Genomic DNA, 18,194 nt, shown 5'->3' with positions numbered 1-18,194 from the left:
TTTTGGGTTTCCCTTAGCAAATTCTTAAGGCTATGATAATTATAGTTATTAAACTTGATTTTTGGATTAAGTTTTCTAATTTGCTTAACTGAGATTCCTCTTTTTATTTTTAAAAAAGATTTTTCATTAAAGTATAGTGTATCAATTTCTGCTATACAGCAAAGTGATCTAGTCATATAAATATATATATATACACACACACATATATACATATATATATATTCTTTTCCTCATATTAACTTCCATCATGTTCTATCCCAAGAGACTGAATATAGTTCCTTGTGCTGTGCAGTAGGATCTCATTTCTTATCCATTCTAAATGTAGTAGTTTGCATTTACTAACCCAAACTCCTAGTCCATCCCACTCCCCCCTCCTTGACAACCACAAGTTTGTTCTGCATGTCTTTTGAGTTTGTTTCTGTTCTGAAGATAGGTTCATTTGAATCGCATTTTAGATTCCAGATGTAAGTGATATTATGGTATTTTTGTCTTTCTCTTACTGAGTTACTTCACTTAGTATGAGAATCTCTAGTTGCATGCATGTTGCTGTGAATGGCATGATTTGGGATTTTTTTAATGGCTGAGTAGTATTCCATTGGGCATATGTATCACATCTTAATCCATTCATCTATCAGTGGACATTTAGGTTGTTTCTCTATCTTGGCTATTGTGAATAAGAGTGCATGTATTTTTTTTGCTTTTTTGGGCCATACCTGTGGAATATGGAAGTTCCCAGGCTAAGGGTCAAATTGGAGGTACATCTGCTGGCCTACACCACAGATTAGGGCAATGCCAGATCCTTAACCCACTGAGTGAGCCAGGGATTGAACCTGCATCCTCATGGATACTAGTTGGGTTCCTAACCCGCTGAGCCACAATGGGAGTTTCCACATGTATCTTTTTGAATTTAATTTTGTCCATATATATGCCCAAGAGTGGGCTTTTTCTCTTTGTTTTATTTTATTTTGGATTGCTCTTAGCACATACTTAAGTGTACAATAATTATAATTATTAAACTTGATTTCCGAATTGAGTTTTCTAATTTGTTTAACTGAGCAGATCAATTCTTAACCTTTTTACGATAGAATCAAGTCTTAACTTTTCTGGTTGGAAAGCAACCAGCTGAAATTTGGTCTGACATCATTTTAGTTAATAGTTTTTCTTGATAACATACCTTTTAATGACAGGAGAAGCAATTCGCTCTCCTTTTTGTGCTTTCTTCTGCTTTTAGTTTTCCTCTGCTTTTTTGATTAGAACCTGAAAGTAATGTGTTGTTACCTTATTTACTACTTTGAGGGAGCTAAACATAAAGTCTTTTCCTAATTGCAGGCATTGTATAAAAACAACTAATTATGCCTTTTTTTTTTGTCTTTTTGCCTTTTCTAGGGCTGTTCCTGAGGCATATGGTTCCCAGGGTAGGGGTCTAATGGGAACTGTAGCCACTGGCCTACGCCACAGCCACAGCAACGCGGGATCCGAGCCATGTCTGCAGCCTACACCACAGCTCCCAGCAACACCAGATCCCCAACCCACTGAGTGAGGCCAGGGATCGAACCTCCAACCTAATGGTTCCTAGTCGGATTCGTTAACGACTGACCCATGACGGGAACTCCATGCCTTTTAATGTAGGATATAATGTTCCTGCATGTTAAGCGTTGCTTTCAGGAGAAAATCCTGCTTATTGTCCTCCTTTGACCAACGTTTATCTGCTTTCAAATATCTTTAGTGGTTTTACTCATAATCTGCTATTTCTGATTTGAAAAATTCTTTTCTGAATGTTAAAATTCAATTTTGTAGCCTACATCAGTAAAGCTTAATTTTTAAGTGGTCCAAATTCCATATTAATTTTCAGTTATATAAAAATTGAAGTATAATTGACATGTAACATACTCATTTCAGGGGTACAATTCAATGATTTGACATTTGTATGCATTGCCTAATGATCACCACAATAAGCTTAGTCATTATCTGTCACCATATGAAATTAGAAAAAAAAACTTTCTTGTGATGAGATTAAGATTTGGTTTCTTTGCACGTATGCTATGTATTGTTACTGAGTTTTCCAGGTACTTTAGTAGCATTCCCTAAGGATTTGTTCTGAATTTAGACTTAATATTCCTTTGGTCATTCATGTGTGAGTTTGCTTATTCTCCAACACCAATTTAAATCAAGACCAGAAAGAATATAAATTGGATAAAGAGGTCAAGATTATAAATTTAAGAGGCAGTTTTTCTATCACTTTTTTTTTGTCTTTTTTTGCCATTTCTCAGGCCACTCCTGCGGCATGTGGAGGTTCCCAGGCCAGGGGTCGAATCGGAGCTATAGTGTAGCTGTAGCTACACCAGCAACTTGGGACACAGCAACGCGGGATCCGAGCCGCGTCTGCAACCTACACCACAGCTCACGGCAACGCCTGATTGTTAAGCCACCAAGCAAGGGCAGGGATCGAACCTGCAACCTCATGGTTCCTAGTCGGATTCGTTATCCACTGCGCCACGACGGGAACTCCAAGAGGCAGTTTTTCTCTTAAGTGAAATTTTATACTCATCCCAAAGGGAGAGTCACTGTGTAGTTTAAATTAGAAAGAAAAACCCACTATTTCCTCATTGAGTAAAGCTCTTTCTGCATTTATTTCTTAAATTTCGTGGTGGAGCCTTATAGTAGAAGAGGGGGAATTTCAGCAGTAACACCAGCTAACATTTATTGGCACGTCCTGTTTCTTTGCAGCCTACCAAATGCTCCATGTGAATTTTTATTTAATCTTCATAGCATCTCTCTGAGGTAACTACTGTCATTATCATTTTAGTTTTATAGATGAGGGAATTGGGAAGTTTATAAACTTGCCCCACGTCATATAGATCAAAGTATCAGAGTCTAGATTTTAATCTGATTCTTGTAAAGCCCATGCTCTTTAACTTGAGTGATCTAGAGCTCTGCTTCTCAGGTTTTAGAAGGCCTGCTCTTTACCTGGTGATTTCCCCGATTTGCCATTTTATCAGGTACCTAATTGATACTGATGCTGCTGGTCAGTGGACCACACTAACCAAGGTTATAAAGGCAGTCTTCTCTTAACCTTGAAAATGGATACAGTCATCCCTTGGTATCGCTGGTGGATTGGTCTCAAAACCCCTGCTGATGTCAAAATCCCAGGATGTTCAAGTCTCTTATATAAAATAGAATATGCATATAAGCTGTGCATACATCCTCCTGTATAGTTTATTAAAATAAAGCTAATACAATATAAATGCTATGTAAATAGTTGACTGTGAGTGTCATATTCCTATGGCACATATGGAAGTTTCCAGGCCAGGGATCATGTCCGAGCTGGAGCTGCCACCTTTGCTACAGCTGCGGCAACCTAGATCCTTAATCTACTGTGCCACAGTGGGAACTCTATGACATTTCAGTTGCAAAAATTGTTTGTCTATCCTGGGTGTAGATGGCCTGGATACAGAGCGATTCTTTTTTTTTTTTTTGTCTTTTTGTCTTTTTGTCTTTTTGCCATTTCTTGGGCCGCTCCCTCGGTATATGGAGGTTCCCAGGCTAGGAGTCCAATCGGAGCCGCAGCCGCCAGCCTACACCAGAGCCACAGCAACGCGGGATCCGAGCCTCATCTGCAACCTACACCACAGCTCACGGCAACGCCGGATCGTTAACCCACTGAGCAAGGGCAGGGATCGAACCCTCAAGCTCATGGTTCCTAGTTGGATTCTAACCACTGTGCCACGATGGGAACTCCCACAAAGCGATTCCTAAGAATTCTATCCATCTGAAAATAATTGGAAGAATTTTCTCGTCTTTATTTGTTTTCTTTTTAGGGCCACACCTGTGGCATATGGAAGTTCCCAGGCTAGGGGGTGAATCAGCTGCAGCTGCCAGCCCAGTCCACAGCCACAGCAACTTGGGATCTGAGCCATATCTTCACCCTAAGCAGCAGTTTGCAGCAAAGCTGGATCCTAACCCACTGAGTGAGTGCAGGGATCAAACCCACATCCTCATGGATACTAGTCAGGTTGTTAACCTGCTGAGCCACAATGGGAACCCCTGGAGATACCTGATAGAATTTTAAAGAATGTTTTTGTATACAGAGCATCTATGCTCAGAATATTAATATTCTGTGATTTTTGTACTTGAATGCTGTAGTGTTTAGCTTTTAGTACTATACTAGCTCTTCATCCCACTCTATGAAGAAAGGAAGGAGAAAAGAAAGAAGAAGAAAAAGAAACCTTTCATGATAAAAGAAACTGCCGAAGTTTTCTTTTCTGATTGAGTTTGTTGTGCCTAGAATCAGAAGGAGAAAATTTAAGTTATCATTCATAATTTTTGGAAAGTGGCAGTGGCATATTTTTTGATTCTCTATAGCTTGCCCTATAAAAGGAACATATTGATGGAAAAAATTAAAAACTGCAGATGGTGTCTGAAACTGAGATCTTATAGGAGCGTGGGTCCTCCAGGCCTTACGAGTCCTCAAACCCTTCTAACCGAATTTTCTTCTTAGGACTAAACTCCACGCAGAGCTTTGTGCAATATTCTGGGAATAGAATCTAAATTAAGTAGAACAGGGAAAAATAGAGATAAGCAAAAAAAAAAAAAAAAAGTTCAGATAAAAGAATGGGAGAGGAGTAGGGTTAGGTTATCTCGTTAAGCAAATCACTTTAATTTTTAATATCTTGCAAAAATGGAGAACTCTATAGCTATGAAATTAGAAAAACTAAATACTTGACATAAAAATAAGCGTTTCAAAAAGATCCATTTTTGACTCCTTTAGGAGTATAAGAACAAAAGATAATAAGGAGCAGAGTAACATTACTACAGAGAATGAAAGCTTATCCGAAAGACATTCTCATAAAACATGAAAACTATAACTTAATAGGTGGACAACTCAAGAAAGAGTTAAGATTTTCCCAGAAATCTGGAAAAAAACCTTGAGTCAACAAACACAAAATTAGTGCCCTTAAAAAATAGCAAATGGAGGAGTTCCTTGCCAGCTCAGCGGGTTAAGAATCTGGTCTTATCACTGCTTGGTTTAGGTTGCTGCTGTGGCATGGGTTCGATCCCTGACCCTGAAACCTTTGCATGTTGCTGGGTGCAGCCAAAAAAAAAAAAAAAGCAGGAGTTCCTGTTGTGGCTCAGCTGTTTAAGGACCCAACATAGTCCCCTTGAGCATGCGGTTCATTCCCTGGCCTCGTTTACTGGGTTAAAGATCCAGGGTCGCTGTGGCTTTGATGTTGGCTGCAGCTGCATCTCTGATTCAGTTCCTGGCCCTGGAGCAAGTCCAGAAAGGTATGTGTATATGTTTTTAAAAAACAAGCAAAGAAAGAGATAAAGAGTTGATAGAAAGAGTGTAGGATTTGAATATAGGCAATGAAAGTCTAACAGAGGATCCTTAAAAAAGAAAACCAAAGCAAGGGAATAGGGAGTTCCCGTTGTGGCTCAGCAGAAACGTGTCAGATTAGTTTCCCTGAGGACACAGGTTCAATCCCTGGTCCCGCTCAGTGGATTAAGGATCTGGCGTTGCCATGAACTGCGGTGTAGGTTGCAGATGCGGCTTGGATCTAGTATTGGTATGGCTGTGGCATAGGCCAGCAGCTGTAGATCTGATTTGACCCCTAGCCTGGGAACTTCTGTATGAAGCAGGTGTGGCCCTAAAAAAGAAAAAAGAAAAAAAAAAGAGAGAGAGACCCTTTTAATAAAATTATTGGGCTTTGAAGAAAGAATTGCTTTGGCAATCCTGACAAAAAGACCAGGTGACATATAGAGGAAAGAATATCAGACTGCCATCACTCTATTGAAAGCAATGCTTTATACCAGAAGAAATTGCCATAACATATGTAAGGAGGAAAATGTGCACCAGGGATTTTATGTCCAGCCACAACTGACTTAGATAGAGGCTTCGGTTAAACTGCTGTCAGTATCTTAGGTCTATTTCCCATGAGTCTTTTTATAGGAATCTTCTAGTGAATGAGCTACAGCTAGCCAAAAAGATAAGCCTGGAATATTTTTGAATGCCAGAAACTAACGACATACTAAAAAACTAACTTGGCTCAGTAGGACACAGTGCCAATGGGGTGGGGCTCTCAGTGGTGAAAAAAGAGACTGTTTTAGCCCCAAATTTATAGACTTAAAATCTATAGAATAAAAGGAACATTCATGAGTTCCTACTTATGTAAGAAGATAATTGAGTATATAAATAAATGGAGGTAAAGGGACAACTCTTCCCTGCAGGTAGATATCAGTTAATTGGTATAGAAGGAATGAGAGAAATAGAAAGTTACCATTAGGGAGCTCAGCAGCTTAAGAACCTGACTTGTATCCATGAGGATGTGGGTTCGATCCCTGGCCTTGATCAATGGTTAAGTATCCGGCATTGCCGTGGCTGACAGCAGCAGCAGCTCCAATTAGACCCCTAGCTTGGAACCTTCCATATACCACAGATGCAGCCCTGAAAAGAAAAGAGAAACAAACAAAAAAACCCACTAGGGAAATGTAATCGTTGCAGGCAAGATCTCTACAGACATTAAAGTTAGTGGGTGCGGGAGTTCCCGTCGTGGCACAGTGGTTAACGAATCCGACTAGGAATCATGAGGTTGTGGGTTCGATCCCTGGCCTTGCTCAGTGGGTTAAGGATCTGGCGTTGCCGTGAGCTGTGGTGTGGGTCGAAGACGCAGCCCGGATCTCATGTTGCTGTGGCTCTGGTGTAGGCCGGTGGCTACAGCTCCGATTCGACCCCTGGCCTGGGAACCTCCATATGCCGTGGGAGCGGCCCAAGAAATGGCAAAAAAGACAAAAAAAAAAATTAGTGGGTGCACATTTGTGGAGAAACGGGATATTAGCATAATCTTAAAGTATCTCTGCAAGATATTTACCTCTTGCAAAGGGGAAAATGGTTAACTTTACAGTGGAATGACCAGCTGATGCCACCTTAACCCGTGTACCTTCCGATATAATAAATAAATGCACAACCTCTTTTGTGAAATTTTTGTCAAAAATGTATAATCTTAATCTAATCTTGAGAAAATATCAAGGAAGACCAAATTAAGAAGTATTTTACAAAATAACTGAAGGGTCAGAAAAATGAAGAGTGATTACAGATTGGAGGAGACTAAGGAAAACAAGAACAGAATGAGACGTGGATCCTCAAACAGAACGGATGTGGGGGGAAACTGGCAAGATTTAAATAAAATCTGTTTCATAGTATTTTACTAAAGTTAATTTCTGGGTTTTGATCATTGTGCTATGAGTATGTAAGTTGTTAACTTGGGGAAACTGCGTGAAGATGTCCTAGAACTACTTTTATAACATATACGCAAGTCTAAAATTATTTTAAAATAACGATTTTTAAGAAGCATATCACATGAGCATTAACTTTGTAGTCACATGTAACTAAATCTGAATCACAGGTACAAGCAAGAATTTAAGAGTCTTTACTAGCTCTGTGCTTTGACAGTAGAGATACAGTAAGATGAAACAAATGGAGAAAGATAGGAAGAGTAGGTGCAGAGACTCAGGAACTTACTAAATCACTCTGGTGGTGGTGGCGTTACTGTTTTTCTGAAAATGTGCATACTATGAGGAAAAAATAACTGATATTTTTATTTTACCTGATATCCTTGAAAACTAAGATTCTCAGTGTAGGTAAAATAAATAAAAGACAAAAAAGGCTAAAGAAACACTCAATTATCATTAGGAACTCTTGGGTTATTTTTATTATTTTCTAACTCTATTGACTGAAAAGACTTAGACACGGTTACCAAGCCAGTAGCGGCGAGCATCCTTAGCACCCAGATTGTGGCCTTGAAATATACTTTCCCATTAAAGTAAACCAAGGCTCGGAAGAGTGGCTGATTCCACTTCTGGGGCTTAAGAACCAAGAAACATCCTGTCATTCCAAGTAGTATGGGCACTGTCAAAATCATGTCAAAAGGCTCAGAAGCCAACTTAGAGGTGTTCACTGTAAGATGGGACAGTTTAAGCATCAACAAGAGCAATAACTATGGTGGATTAAAACACACTAAATGGAGTTCCCGTTGTGGCTCAGTGGTTAACCAATCCGACTAGGAACCATGAGGTTGCAGGTTTGATCCCTGGCCTTGCTCAGCAGGTTAAGGATCTGGCATTGCCATGAGCTGTGGTGTAGGTTGCAGACGAGGCTCGGATCCCGCGTTGCTGTGGCTCTGGCGTAGGCCGGTGGCTACAGCTCCGATTCGACCCCCAGCCTGGGAACCTCCATATGCCACGGAAGCGGCCCTAGAAATGGCAAAAAAAAAAAAACCCAGCAAATAAATAAATAAATAAATAAATAAAACACACTAAGTATATCTTATCTTAAATCCATGATTTCATTATAATACTAAAATCAGAATTGGTTACCTTTGGACGATGCCAGTGGGGACCAAATTATTATTTTGAAAACTCGAAAAACAAACAGGCAGTTGTTCCTGCATTTTCAATATGAACTGTACAACTTTATAACAAAATAATAAATTAGTAAAGTTTACAGAATTTATAGTCATGGATGGAGGAATGACAGAATGGGAATGGGATCATTTTGCAATTCCTAATAAATATGGTTTTAGATACTGAGCGTTAACATCTCTTAAAATCACAAAAGAGAGGTAATCAGACATTAATGCCTCTTGAAAAAGAATATACCACCACCAAAGTGTTTTTTGCCACAAAATTGAACCTGAGTCTGATGTGATGACCTCAGGGGAGAAAGGGATAAAGAAACATGGGAACGCAGTCAGCAGAATCCAGAAATTAGATGGTTTGGTGACTCAGACAGATTGCAAATAGATAAATAAATAAATAAAGGATGGAAGAACAACCATAGATTAAAAAGACCAAAAAAGAAAATAAGTTCCTCTGTGGCTCAAGGGGTTAAAGATCCGGTGTTATCACTGCTGTGGCGCAAATTTGGTCTCTGGCCTAGGAAATTGCATATGTGGCCAAAAAGAAAAAAAAGTAGTAATAGGTAAAACTAAAAAATAAATAGTTAAAACTAAATCATACGGCAAAATAAGTAAGTTATTAATGTAAAAGTTCAAGGCAGTGGTTATTCTTAGAGAGGGAGTTACTTTTTTTGCATAGGGAGGTTCCCAGGCTAGGGGTCCAATCGGAGCTATAGCTGCTGGCCTACACCACAGCGATGCAGACTCCGAGGCATGTCTGCAACCTACACCACAGCTCAGCAACACCAGATCCTTAACCCACTGAGCAAGGCTAGGGATTGAACCTGCAACCGCATGGTTCCTAGTCGGATTCATTCCCACTGTACCACAGTGGGAACTCCAGAGAGGGAATTAGGAAAAGGCTTGTGTTTGGCTCTTGGGGTAGCTGACAAGATTCTATTTCCTGCTCACCTTCTAATTATTAAGTGGTGCATTAATTTTCTGTAGCTTTATTTTGTTATATTTAATCACTAAAAGCTGTTTGATACCTTTGTCAAATATCTACCATGTAATTTTTAAGTAATTTACAAAAAGAGCTGGCCCCAATTCATACCCCTTTTGCATGCAATAAAATGATAGTACTGACATTTAAGGGTATGCAGCTCCTATTATTTGTCCATTAGATGCAAATGATAATTTCAGTATTTTGAGTCCTTTTTGGAAACTCTAAGGTCTGTCAACAGTTAAAGTTTCTTTGCCAAGAAAAATTTCAGTTCCAAGAATATATTCCTTTTCTAGATGTAGTTAATGTTTCACCTATAATTTTACATTCGTTCATTTCAATCAGTAAATATCCATTGGGTACATGCTGTGTATCATGTACTATTTTTAGTACTAGGAATAAAACTGAGAAAAAAAAACAATTAAAATTTAGCCTTCATAGAGTTTACATTGCATTATGGGACGATAATAAAGAAGATTGGTGAATAAAATATATAGCATGTTAGGTGATAATAAGGTAAAATAATTTGGGAGAAAAGAGAAGGTTAATTCTAGATGGGGGGGCTAGAAAAGGAGTCACTGAAAAGGTGATAACTTGAGTAAAAACTTAAGGATCTAAGAAATCAGTCCCTGCGGACTTAAGAGGAAAAAAGGGTTTTAAGTGTACAGAAAACCAGTGCAAGACCCTGAGTTGGGAGCGTGCCCACTTAATGTATTAGAGCAGAGATTAGCAGACGAGGGCTATTCATTCATTTAGCTGCTGTCGTGCTATAGAGTTGGATAGTTGCACAGAGACTATCTGGCTTGCAAAACCAAAAATATTTACTGTCTGACCCTTTACAGAATGAGTTTGCTGGCCCTGCTTTAATAGGAAGAGTCATGTGAGTGTTGTAATACTGAAGGAAGTAAGGTCAAAAAGCTAAGGCTATGGGGTAGGGGAAGGTGTGTGGAGACTGTGTAGGAATCGTGGTTTATTGAGAATTTTAGTTTTTAAGCAGAGTTCCAGTTATCGCTCAGTAGGTTAAGAACCTGACATAGTATCTGTGAGGATAAGGGTTCCATCTCTCCTCCCTCCCTGGGTTAAGGTTCTGGGGTTGCTGCAAGCTACAGCTTAAGTCACAGATGCAGCTCAGATCTGGAGTTGTTGTGCCTGTGGCGTAGGCTGGCAGCCGCAGCTCCAATTCGACCCCTAGCCTGGGAACCTCCATGTGCAGCAAGTATGGCCAGCTGTAAAAGAGAAAAAGTGAAAGGAAAATACATTAGGGTTTTTCAAATGGAAGGAGTTGTTTGTTTTGGCGTTGTTTTTGTTTGCTTTTTATGGCTATTCCCAAGGCATATGGAAGTTCCTGGGCCAGAGATTGAATCCAACCTGTAGTTGCAAGCTACACTGCTGCTGTGGCAACCCACTGTGCCAGCCCAGGGATCAGACCTATGCCTCTGCAGCAACCCAAGCCACTACAGTCAAACTCTTAACCCACTGAGACACAGTGGGAACTCCTGTGAGTCTTCTTTTTGTTCTATTTACTATAGTTTTTTGTATTTTTTAGATTGCACATGTAAGTGATAGCATATAGTATTTGTCTTTTGGGAGTTCCCGTCCTGGCTCAGTGGAAATGAATCCCACTAGTATCCATGAGGATGTGGGTTTAATCCCTGGCCTCGATCAGTGGGTTGGGGATCCAGCTTTGCCATGAGCTGTGGTGTAGGTCACAGACGCAGCTTGGATCCTGCGTTGCTGTGGCTGTGGCATAGGCCAGTGGCTATAGCTCCAATTCACCCCCTAGCCTGGAACCTTCAACATGCTGTGGATGCGGCTCAAAAAAGCAAAAAAAAAAAAAAATTAAATAGAATTTTAAAAATATATTTAGCTTTCTCTGACTTATTTTACTTCACTTACGTCCCTCCAAGTCCATCCATGTTGCTGCGTATGGCAAAAATTCATTTCTTTTCGTGGCTGAGTAATATTCCCTAGTATATATGTACCATGTCTATCTTTTCATCTGTTGTATGAACACTTAGGTGCTTCCTTACCCTAGGTGGTAAGGAAGGAAATAATGCTGCTTTGAACATTGGAGAGCATGAATCTTTTCAAGTTAGTCCTTTTGTTTCTTTTGGATATATGCTTAGGGGTGGAATTGCTGGGTCATGTGATAGTTTTATTTTGTTTTTTGTTTTTTTATCAAAAAACTTCCATGCTTGTTTTCTATAGTGGCTGCACCAATTTACAGTCCCACTAACAGTGTGTGAGGGTTCCTTTTTCTCCATATCCTCACCAGGATTTGTCATTTGTGTTCTTTTTGATGATAGCCTTTTTTTTTTTTTTTGGCTCCACCCATTGTATGTGGAAGTTCCTGGCCAGGGACGAACCTGCGCAATAGCAATGACATCCCAGTGACAGAGCCACCAGGGAACTCTCTTAACGATAGCCATTTTGATAGGTGTGAATTAATTTTTTTCTTGTAATTACCAGTCTCAGCTGGTAAGCAGTCCAGGTCTGGTTCAGCAGCTATCCTTAGCGTGTGGCTTTAATTTTTCCCTCTCCAGGTATTGTGTGCAGACTCTGGACAGGAAGAAGGGTAGGGGGCGGAAAGCATAGGTGAGCTGAACCCTGTTAAGTCTCACTAGCAAATTTCCTCTTGCATCTCACTGGCCATAAGTGGTTCACATGAGCCTTAGCTATAAGGTATCTGGAGAGGCAGGTACTTTCCTGAACAAAATTAGAGTTCTGTTAGCAAGAAGGAAGAGGCGATAGGTAGTGGATAGACAGTTAGTGGTGTTCACTGCTAACTTACATAGGAACATTCAGTGTTTCGTTACCTACTGATTCTGTTTGGGATGGTTGGAAAGCACATAATAGGTGCTCAGTGAATATTTGTTGAGTAAATGAACGAATGTGCTTAAAAGCCCATAGGAAGTTACACTTGTCTTGAATCACCTCAAGTTTGTCCAGCAGTGTTGCTGCTGCGTTGTGATTTTAGAGGTGAATTTTTCCTTGAGTTTTGCCACTTCACATTTCATGTCTTTTAAAAATTCATTTGCATTTTCCTTTGGACAGAAAATGGGAGAAATGCTTGTATAACTGAATAATCCTTTTACCAATTATGATTGTGCTGAAAGTTTCATTTTATGGCATGGTTTTTCTGTCTTCAATTTTAGGGATACATCTGTGTGATCTAGGAGCTAAAGTAATAGTTGTTGTCGTGGTTTTTCTCTTGAAAGAACTAAGCCCCCCCCCCACCAAAAAATTTTTAAAGTAGTTCCCTTGTGGCACATTGGGTTAAGGATCAGGTGTTGTCACTGCAGTGGTATGGGTTGCTGCTGAAGTGTTGGTTTGATCCCTGGCACCAGAACGTCCATGTGTCTTGGACATGGCCAAACAAAAGAAGTACTAAGCCCAAACCAGAAAGACAAAAGATTGAATATTTTCGAGTGAAGAGAAATATAAGCCAGCAGAGAATGATTGTTGAGGTCACTTAGCCCACTTGCTTTATTTATACATGAAGAAATGAGGATCAGAAAGTTCGGATATATCCAAAGACACACCGCTCGCTGGATCAGGATTAGTGATTAGACAGCATTAGAATCTTGAGCCTAATGTTATTTTTCATTTTATTCTGCTGTGTTGTAACTCAAATCAAAACCAATTTAAAGGACTTTCTCATTCACCACCCCCAAATAAAAATAGAGTGTTATTTTACCTTGGGTGAGAGTCACAGTGAGATCCTGAGTTGCTTTTTGAACCAAAATATATAGAAGAAATATTAAACTGTGTCCAGTATACTCTTTGTATTAGGCTAAAGTTATTTATAAAGGTGGTAATCTATATTTTAATTGTTAGCCAGGGTGTTTGTTTAATTAGATTTCCTGATAGCTAACCAACTTCAGTGAGTAGGAATTTACTAAACCTACTTAATCAGTGGGAAAGGGAAGATATTCACTAGATCATTTCCGCCATGTCTTTAGATTTCTTAGCTGCATGCATGTGTTAAATCAAGGTATGACAATGTGGAGTACCCCTGGGTAGCTCTGCCAGTTAAGGACCCAACATTGCCTCTGTAAGGATGCAGGTTCAACCCCTGGCCTCACTCATTGGGTTAAGGATCTGGTATTCCTGCAGGCTGTGGCTCGGATCTGGTGTTACCATGGCTGTGGTGTGGGCTGCAGCTGCAGCTCCGATTTGACCCCTGGCCTGGGAATTTCCATATGCTGCAGTTGCGGCTGTTAAAATATATATATATATATATGACAGGAGTATGACTGAGGAGAGTATTGATACTCTAATCTCAAGTTCTCATTGGTTCTCAGCAGTTCTTTATTTGTAATATGTTTGAACATAAAAGAAATAGTGGTTTGCAATAAAAATATTTGTTTTTAAAAGAAGTATTGAATTCTTATTTAAAAAACTGGTCCTGCCTCATCTCATTTTATTTTCATGAATACATTGAAACTGTCTGGTTTATCAACTTGGTAAGAATCTGTTCAAAAAACTTTATGTAATTCCTGTCTTGCTCAAACTTTGTTTAGAATTGAGTTTTTTCAGATAGGGTGAGGGAAATGTAGATAAAATGAGTACTTACGAATTCTGAAACACTGTGCTCAGATTCCCTGAGCACAAGTGTCAAGCATGTATGTATTCTCTGTAATCCCATTCAGAGAGTATGGTTTTTACTAAATACGGCTTTTATTACAGTTAAATTTGCACTGCTAGGTACTCCATGAGAGCGGTAAATATATAGCCAGTAAGGCAAAAGGAGGAGTTGGCAGGTAAACATAAATAAAGTTCCTTGTCAAATGTTAACTTCTGCAGTGTTCAGTGATGACTTTTGGTAAGGTCAATTGTGGTATAACCACATTGAGGAGTGTTATATAATTAAATCCAATTTCTGTAAAGGTGTTTAATACCATAAGAAAGTATTAATGTTTCAGTAGGGAAAAAGTGGGGCAAAATGAGCCCAACTTTCTCAAACATATATTAAGAATAGAACGATATAATCTGCAATATCATTAGTGATTACCTCTGGGTATTCGAATTATGGACATTTTCTTCTTTTTTCTTTTTTGTCCCCACCCAGACCTCATGGCATATGGAGCTCCCAGGCAGGGATCACATCCGAGCTTCAGTTGTGACCTGAGCCACAGCTGCGGCAACACTGGATCCTTGTCCCACTGTGCCAGGGACTAAACCTGTGTCCCAGCACTCCAGAAATGGACCCCGTTGAGCCAATGGGGACTCCTGGACATTTTTTCTTTCTCTATTTTTCATTTTCTGCACAGAATTATGTTACTTTGTAATCTGAATAAAACATCAAACTTTTCCCCACCCTGCTCATGTTACCAGTAAAATGACGTGTTCAGTGACTTGCAAAGAAGAACAAGTGTCAGTTTTTAGAACAGATTAAGGTCTTTTGGAAAGGTTTTATGTGGTATTCTTAGTTTCATATTTTTGAGCCATCAACTTGAGCCACATAACTATTTGCATTTCATTGAGAACACTGAAGGTAAAAATATAAAGCAGAAATCTGAGTTTTATTTTTTTATTTTTGGCGCCTGCCTGGCATGTGGAAGCTCCTGGGCCAGGAATAGAACCTGTGCCACAACAGTGACCCCAGCCATTGCAGTGACAGTGCTAGATCCTTAACTTACTGTGCCGCAAGAGAACTCCCTTAACAGTTTTTTAATATCTAAGTTGTACTTCAGAGTTTGGTAATTTTCTTTACTGTCTGATTTTATTTTTTATTGTCAAATGTCTAGTGACAAAACCCACCTCTTTTAAGAGAGAAACTTCACATGGAAATATATTTTATGTTAAGCCTTATATATTTTGTAATCTTGAATGATTAGTCATGTAAACTTTTTCTGATTTTTAGAGGAACAGAAGGAAAATGAAAAGACGAAAAGTGAAGAGCAGCCTGTATATTCAGAAAACTGTTCTACACCCAATGCTGTAGAAGAGACTACTGTGAAAATAGAAAAGGAAGATTTAAAGGAACTTGTAAAACTGCCAGTCATAGTGAAGCTAGAAAAACCTTTGCCAGAAAGTGAAGAAAAAAAGACTATCAAAGAAGAAAATGATTCCTTCAAGGAAAATGTCAAACCTGTAAAAGTGGAAGTGAAGGAGTGCCGGGCAGACCCCAGAGACGTCAAAGGCAGCCTGGAGAGGCTAGAGCCCGAGAGGTCAGATCCTGGTGGCAACGTTAAATCCTCTCAAGAAGCTACTGAGAAGTCTACTGAAGAAACGGAGAAACTGAAGAATGACCAGCAGGCCAAGATACCACTGAAAAAAAGAGAAATTAAGCTGAGTGATGATTTTGACAGTCCCATCAAAGGCCCTTTGTGTAAATCTGTTACTCCAACAAAAGAGTTTTTGAAAGATGAACTAAAGCAAGAGGAAGAGACTTGTAGAAGGATCTCTGCAATCACCACTTTGGGTCATGAAGGGAAACAGCTGGTAAATGGGGAAGTTAGTGATGAAAAGGTAACTCCCAACTTTAAGACAGAACAAATGGACGTGAAATTTTATGATACAAAGGAAGAGAGCTGTAGCTCCTCTAAGGACAGAAATGTCCTCATGGAGGGAAATGGGGCAGAGTCCTTAAATTCTGTCATAACAAGTATGAAAATAGGTGATCTTGAGAGAGAAATGGTCCCTTTAGGGAACGATGCCGATAGTTCAGTCTCAGTCTTAGAGAGCCAGTGTCAAAAAAGGCACATAGAGGAAACTGATCCTCCAGAAATGGAAACCTCTCTTGAGACTTCTGAAATGGCAAAGGATCTCTCTTTAAAACCTGCTTTATCTACCACTGAATCCTATAGCATGAAAATTGAAGAGAAGTCTCCCAAAAGTAAGAAGGATAAGCACTCACCAGTCCTAGAATGTCTTGAGAAGTCCAAAAAGACTTTTCTTGACAAGGACACACAGAGATTGAGTCCAATACCGGAAGAGGTTCCCAAGAATACCGTAGAGTCAGTAAAGGCAGGGTCTCCCAAAGCAGCTGAGCTTTCTCCATCATCTAGCATGACTGGCCACTGTGAGAAGCTAGCCTCAGAAAAAGAAGTGGTAGAGTGTCCAGGTTCCACCGGGGGTCAGTCCCTCGAGAAAAGAGACCCAGAAATTCAAAAGTTGGATTCTGAGTCCACCAAGGTGGAAGTGGATAATCAGGACAGTGCCCGGGCCTCTGGCACGAGTGATCCTCCTGAGGGAAAGGGGTCTGGGCAAAAAAGCAAAATTAAGTATAAGTTGATTCCTGAAGAAGAAACCGCTGCCTCGGAAAACACGGAGATAACCTCTGAAAGGCAGAAAGAGGGCATCAAATTAACAATTAGGATATCCAGTCGCAAGAAGAAGCCAGAGTCTCCTCCCAAAATTCTAGAGCCGGAAACCAAGCCAGAGAAGACAGAAAAGGAAGAAGAAAAAGCAAACGTAGGTCGTACTTTAAGGAGATCTCCAAGAATATCTCGACCCACAGCAAAAGTGGCTGAAATCAGAGATCAGAAAGCTGATAAAAAAAGAGCAGAAGAAGATGAACTGGAAGAAGAGTCAGCACCTTTGCAAAAAACAGACAAAAAAGAAAATTTGAAAAAAATAGACAAGGATACAAATGCTAAAGTAACCAAGGTAAAATTTCTCCTACTCTGAGTTTTCATTTTTATTAGAACTCTTTGGCTCTAAGTGCTTGTACAAAGCTCTTGCTTTTGGTTAAAACAAGTCATTCAAAGATAACTAAAAACAGCAGTAACAAAAAAGCCTTTCTTCCTATATCTGAGATGCCTTTTCTCGGTAATTATCTCCAAACATTGAATTTCAGACAAACCTTTTCTCTATTATACGCTGCATAGGAATATATTCGCTCTGTAAACTATTCAAGTAATACCTAACTTGTAGGATTGAAAAATGAACATTCCTCATGAACACTATTAACAGTTTGGGGTACATCTCTTTCTAATCTTTTTTCTGTATATTCATTTGTTATGTGCATAAATATTTACCCATCCACTTAAAAAATAAATGGGATCAAATGAATTCACTTCTCTCTGAGTTTTTCACTTAACAGAGTGTGTCTGAACTCTTTCCATATCAGTAGATATAGTCAACTTTTTGGTTATTGATTGGTCGTATGTAGTATTCTATAGCGTGGATGTACCTCCGTGTATTTCCATAGCGTGGATGTACCTCGGTTTATTTAACACTCCCTTGTTGATTGACATTTAGGTTGTTTCCAATTTTTCACTATTACAGGCAATGCTGCATTGAAGATCCTTTTGGACATGAGTGAGTATTTCTTTAGAATAGACTCCTAGAATTGGAATTGCTGGGTCAAGGGGCATAGGTGTTTTAAGTTTTGATAGCTATTGCCACACTGCCCTCCCAAAAAGGCCCCATTAATGTACCCTCTCATTACCAAAGTTTGAGAGTGCCTCTGTTCCCTGTTCCTTAATCAGTAGTCTTAGAAGCCAAATTTTTATTTTCTATGACCTTCTTAAGCAAAATCTTAGACAGGTCTTTGGCTAGCCTATGGATATTTGTTATAATTACAAGTTCTATTTTTATTTTTGATTTATTTAAGTGATCAGATTGTTCTTAATCATAAGTGATCCTTTGTTTCCTGAAATGCTGAATTTTTAAATTCTTTACTTGGAAACTAATTTCCCCTCGGTTTTTAGAATTATTTTGATCTTTGGTGGGACTCATACTGTAGGAGCGAAGTGAAATCTGGATTAAAATATTGTGAAGCCAAGTAATATAAAGCAGTTCCCAGCATTACAGACTTACTCTCTGAATAATACATTTTTTTAAGTTTGTCA

General features: G+C 39.3%; 1 protein-coding gene across 2 annotated transcripts in view; it reads left to right on the top strand.

The window, feature by feature from the left end:
* The window catches only part of RSF1 (remodeling and spacing factor 1), a 157,012-nt gene that overhangs the window by 97,275 nt on the left and 41,543 nt on the right, over positions 1-18,194 (top strand). For both annotated transcript variants that reach the window (XM_047753445.1, XM_047753446.1), the window contains one exon: positions 15,260-17,007. In XM_047753445.1, coding sequence (XP_047609401.1) covers positions 15,260-17,007 — 1,748 coding nt within the window. The remainder of the gene's footprint in view (positions 1-15,259; positions 17,008-18,194) is intronic.

The sequence above is a fragment of the Phacochoerus africanus genome, chromosome 11 (assembly GCF_016906955.1).
Source record: "Phacochoerus africanus isolate WHEZ1 chromosome 11, ROS_Pafr_v1, whole genome shotgun sequence".
In the NCBI taxonomy this organism is placed as follows: domain Eukaryota; kingdom Metazoa; phylum Chordata; class Mammalia; order Artiodactyla; family Suidae; genus Phacochoerus; species Phacochoerus africanus.
The sequence above is the reverse complement of the archived record's forward strand: the minus strand, read 5'-3'. Positions and strand labels throughout refer to the sequence as shown.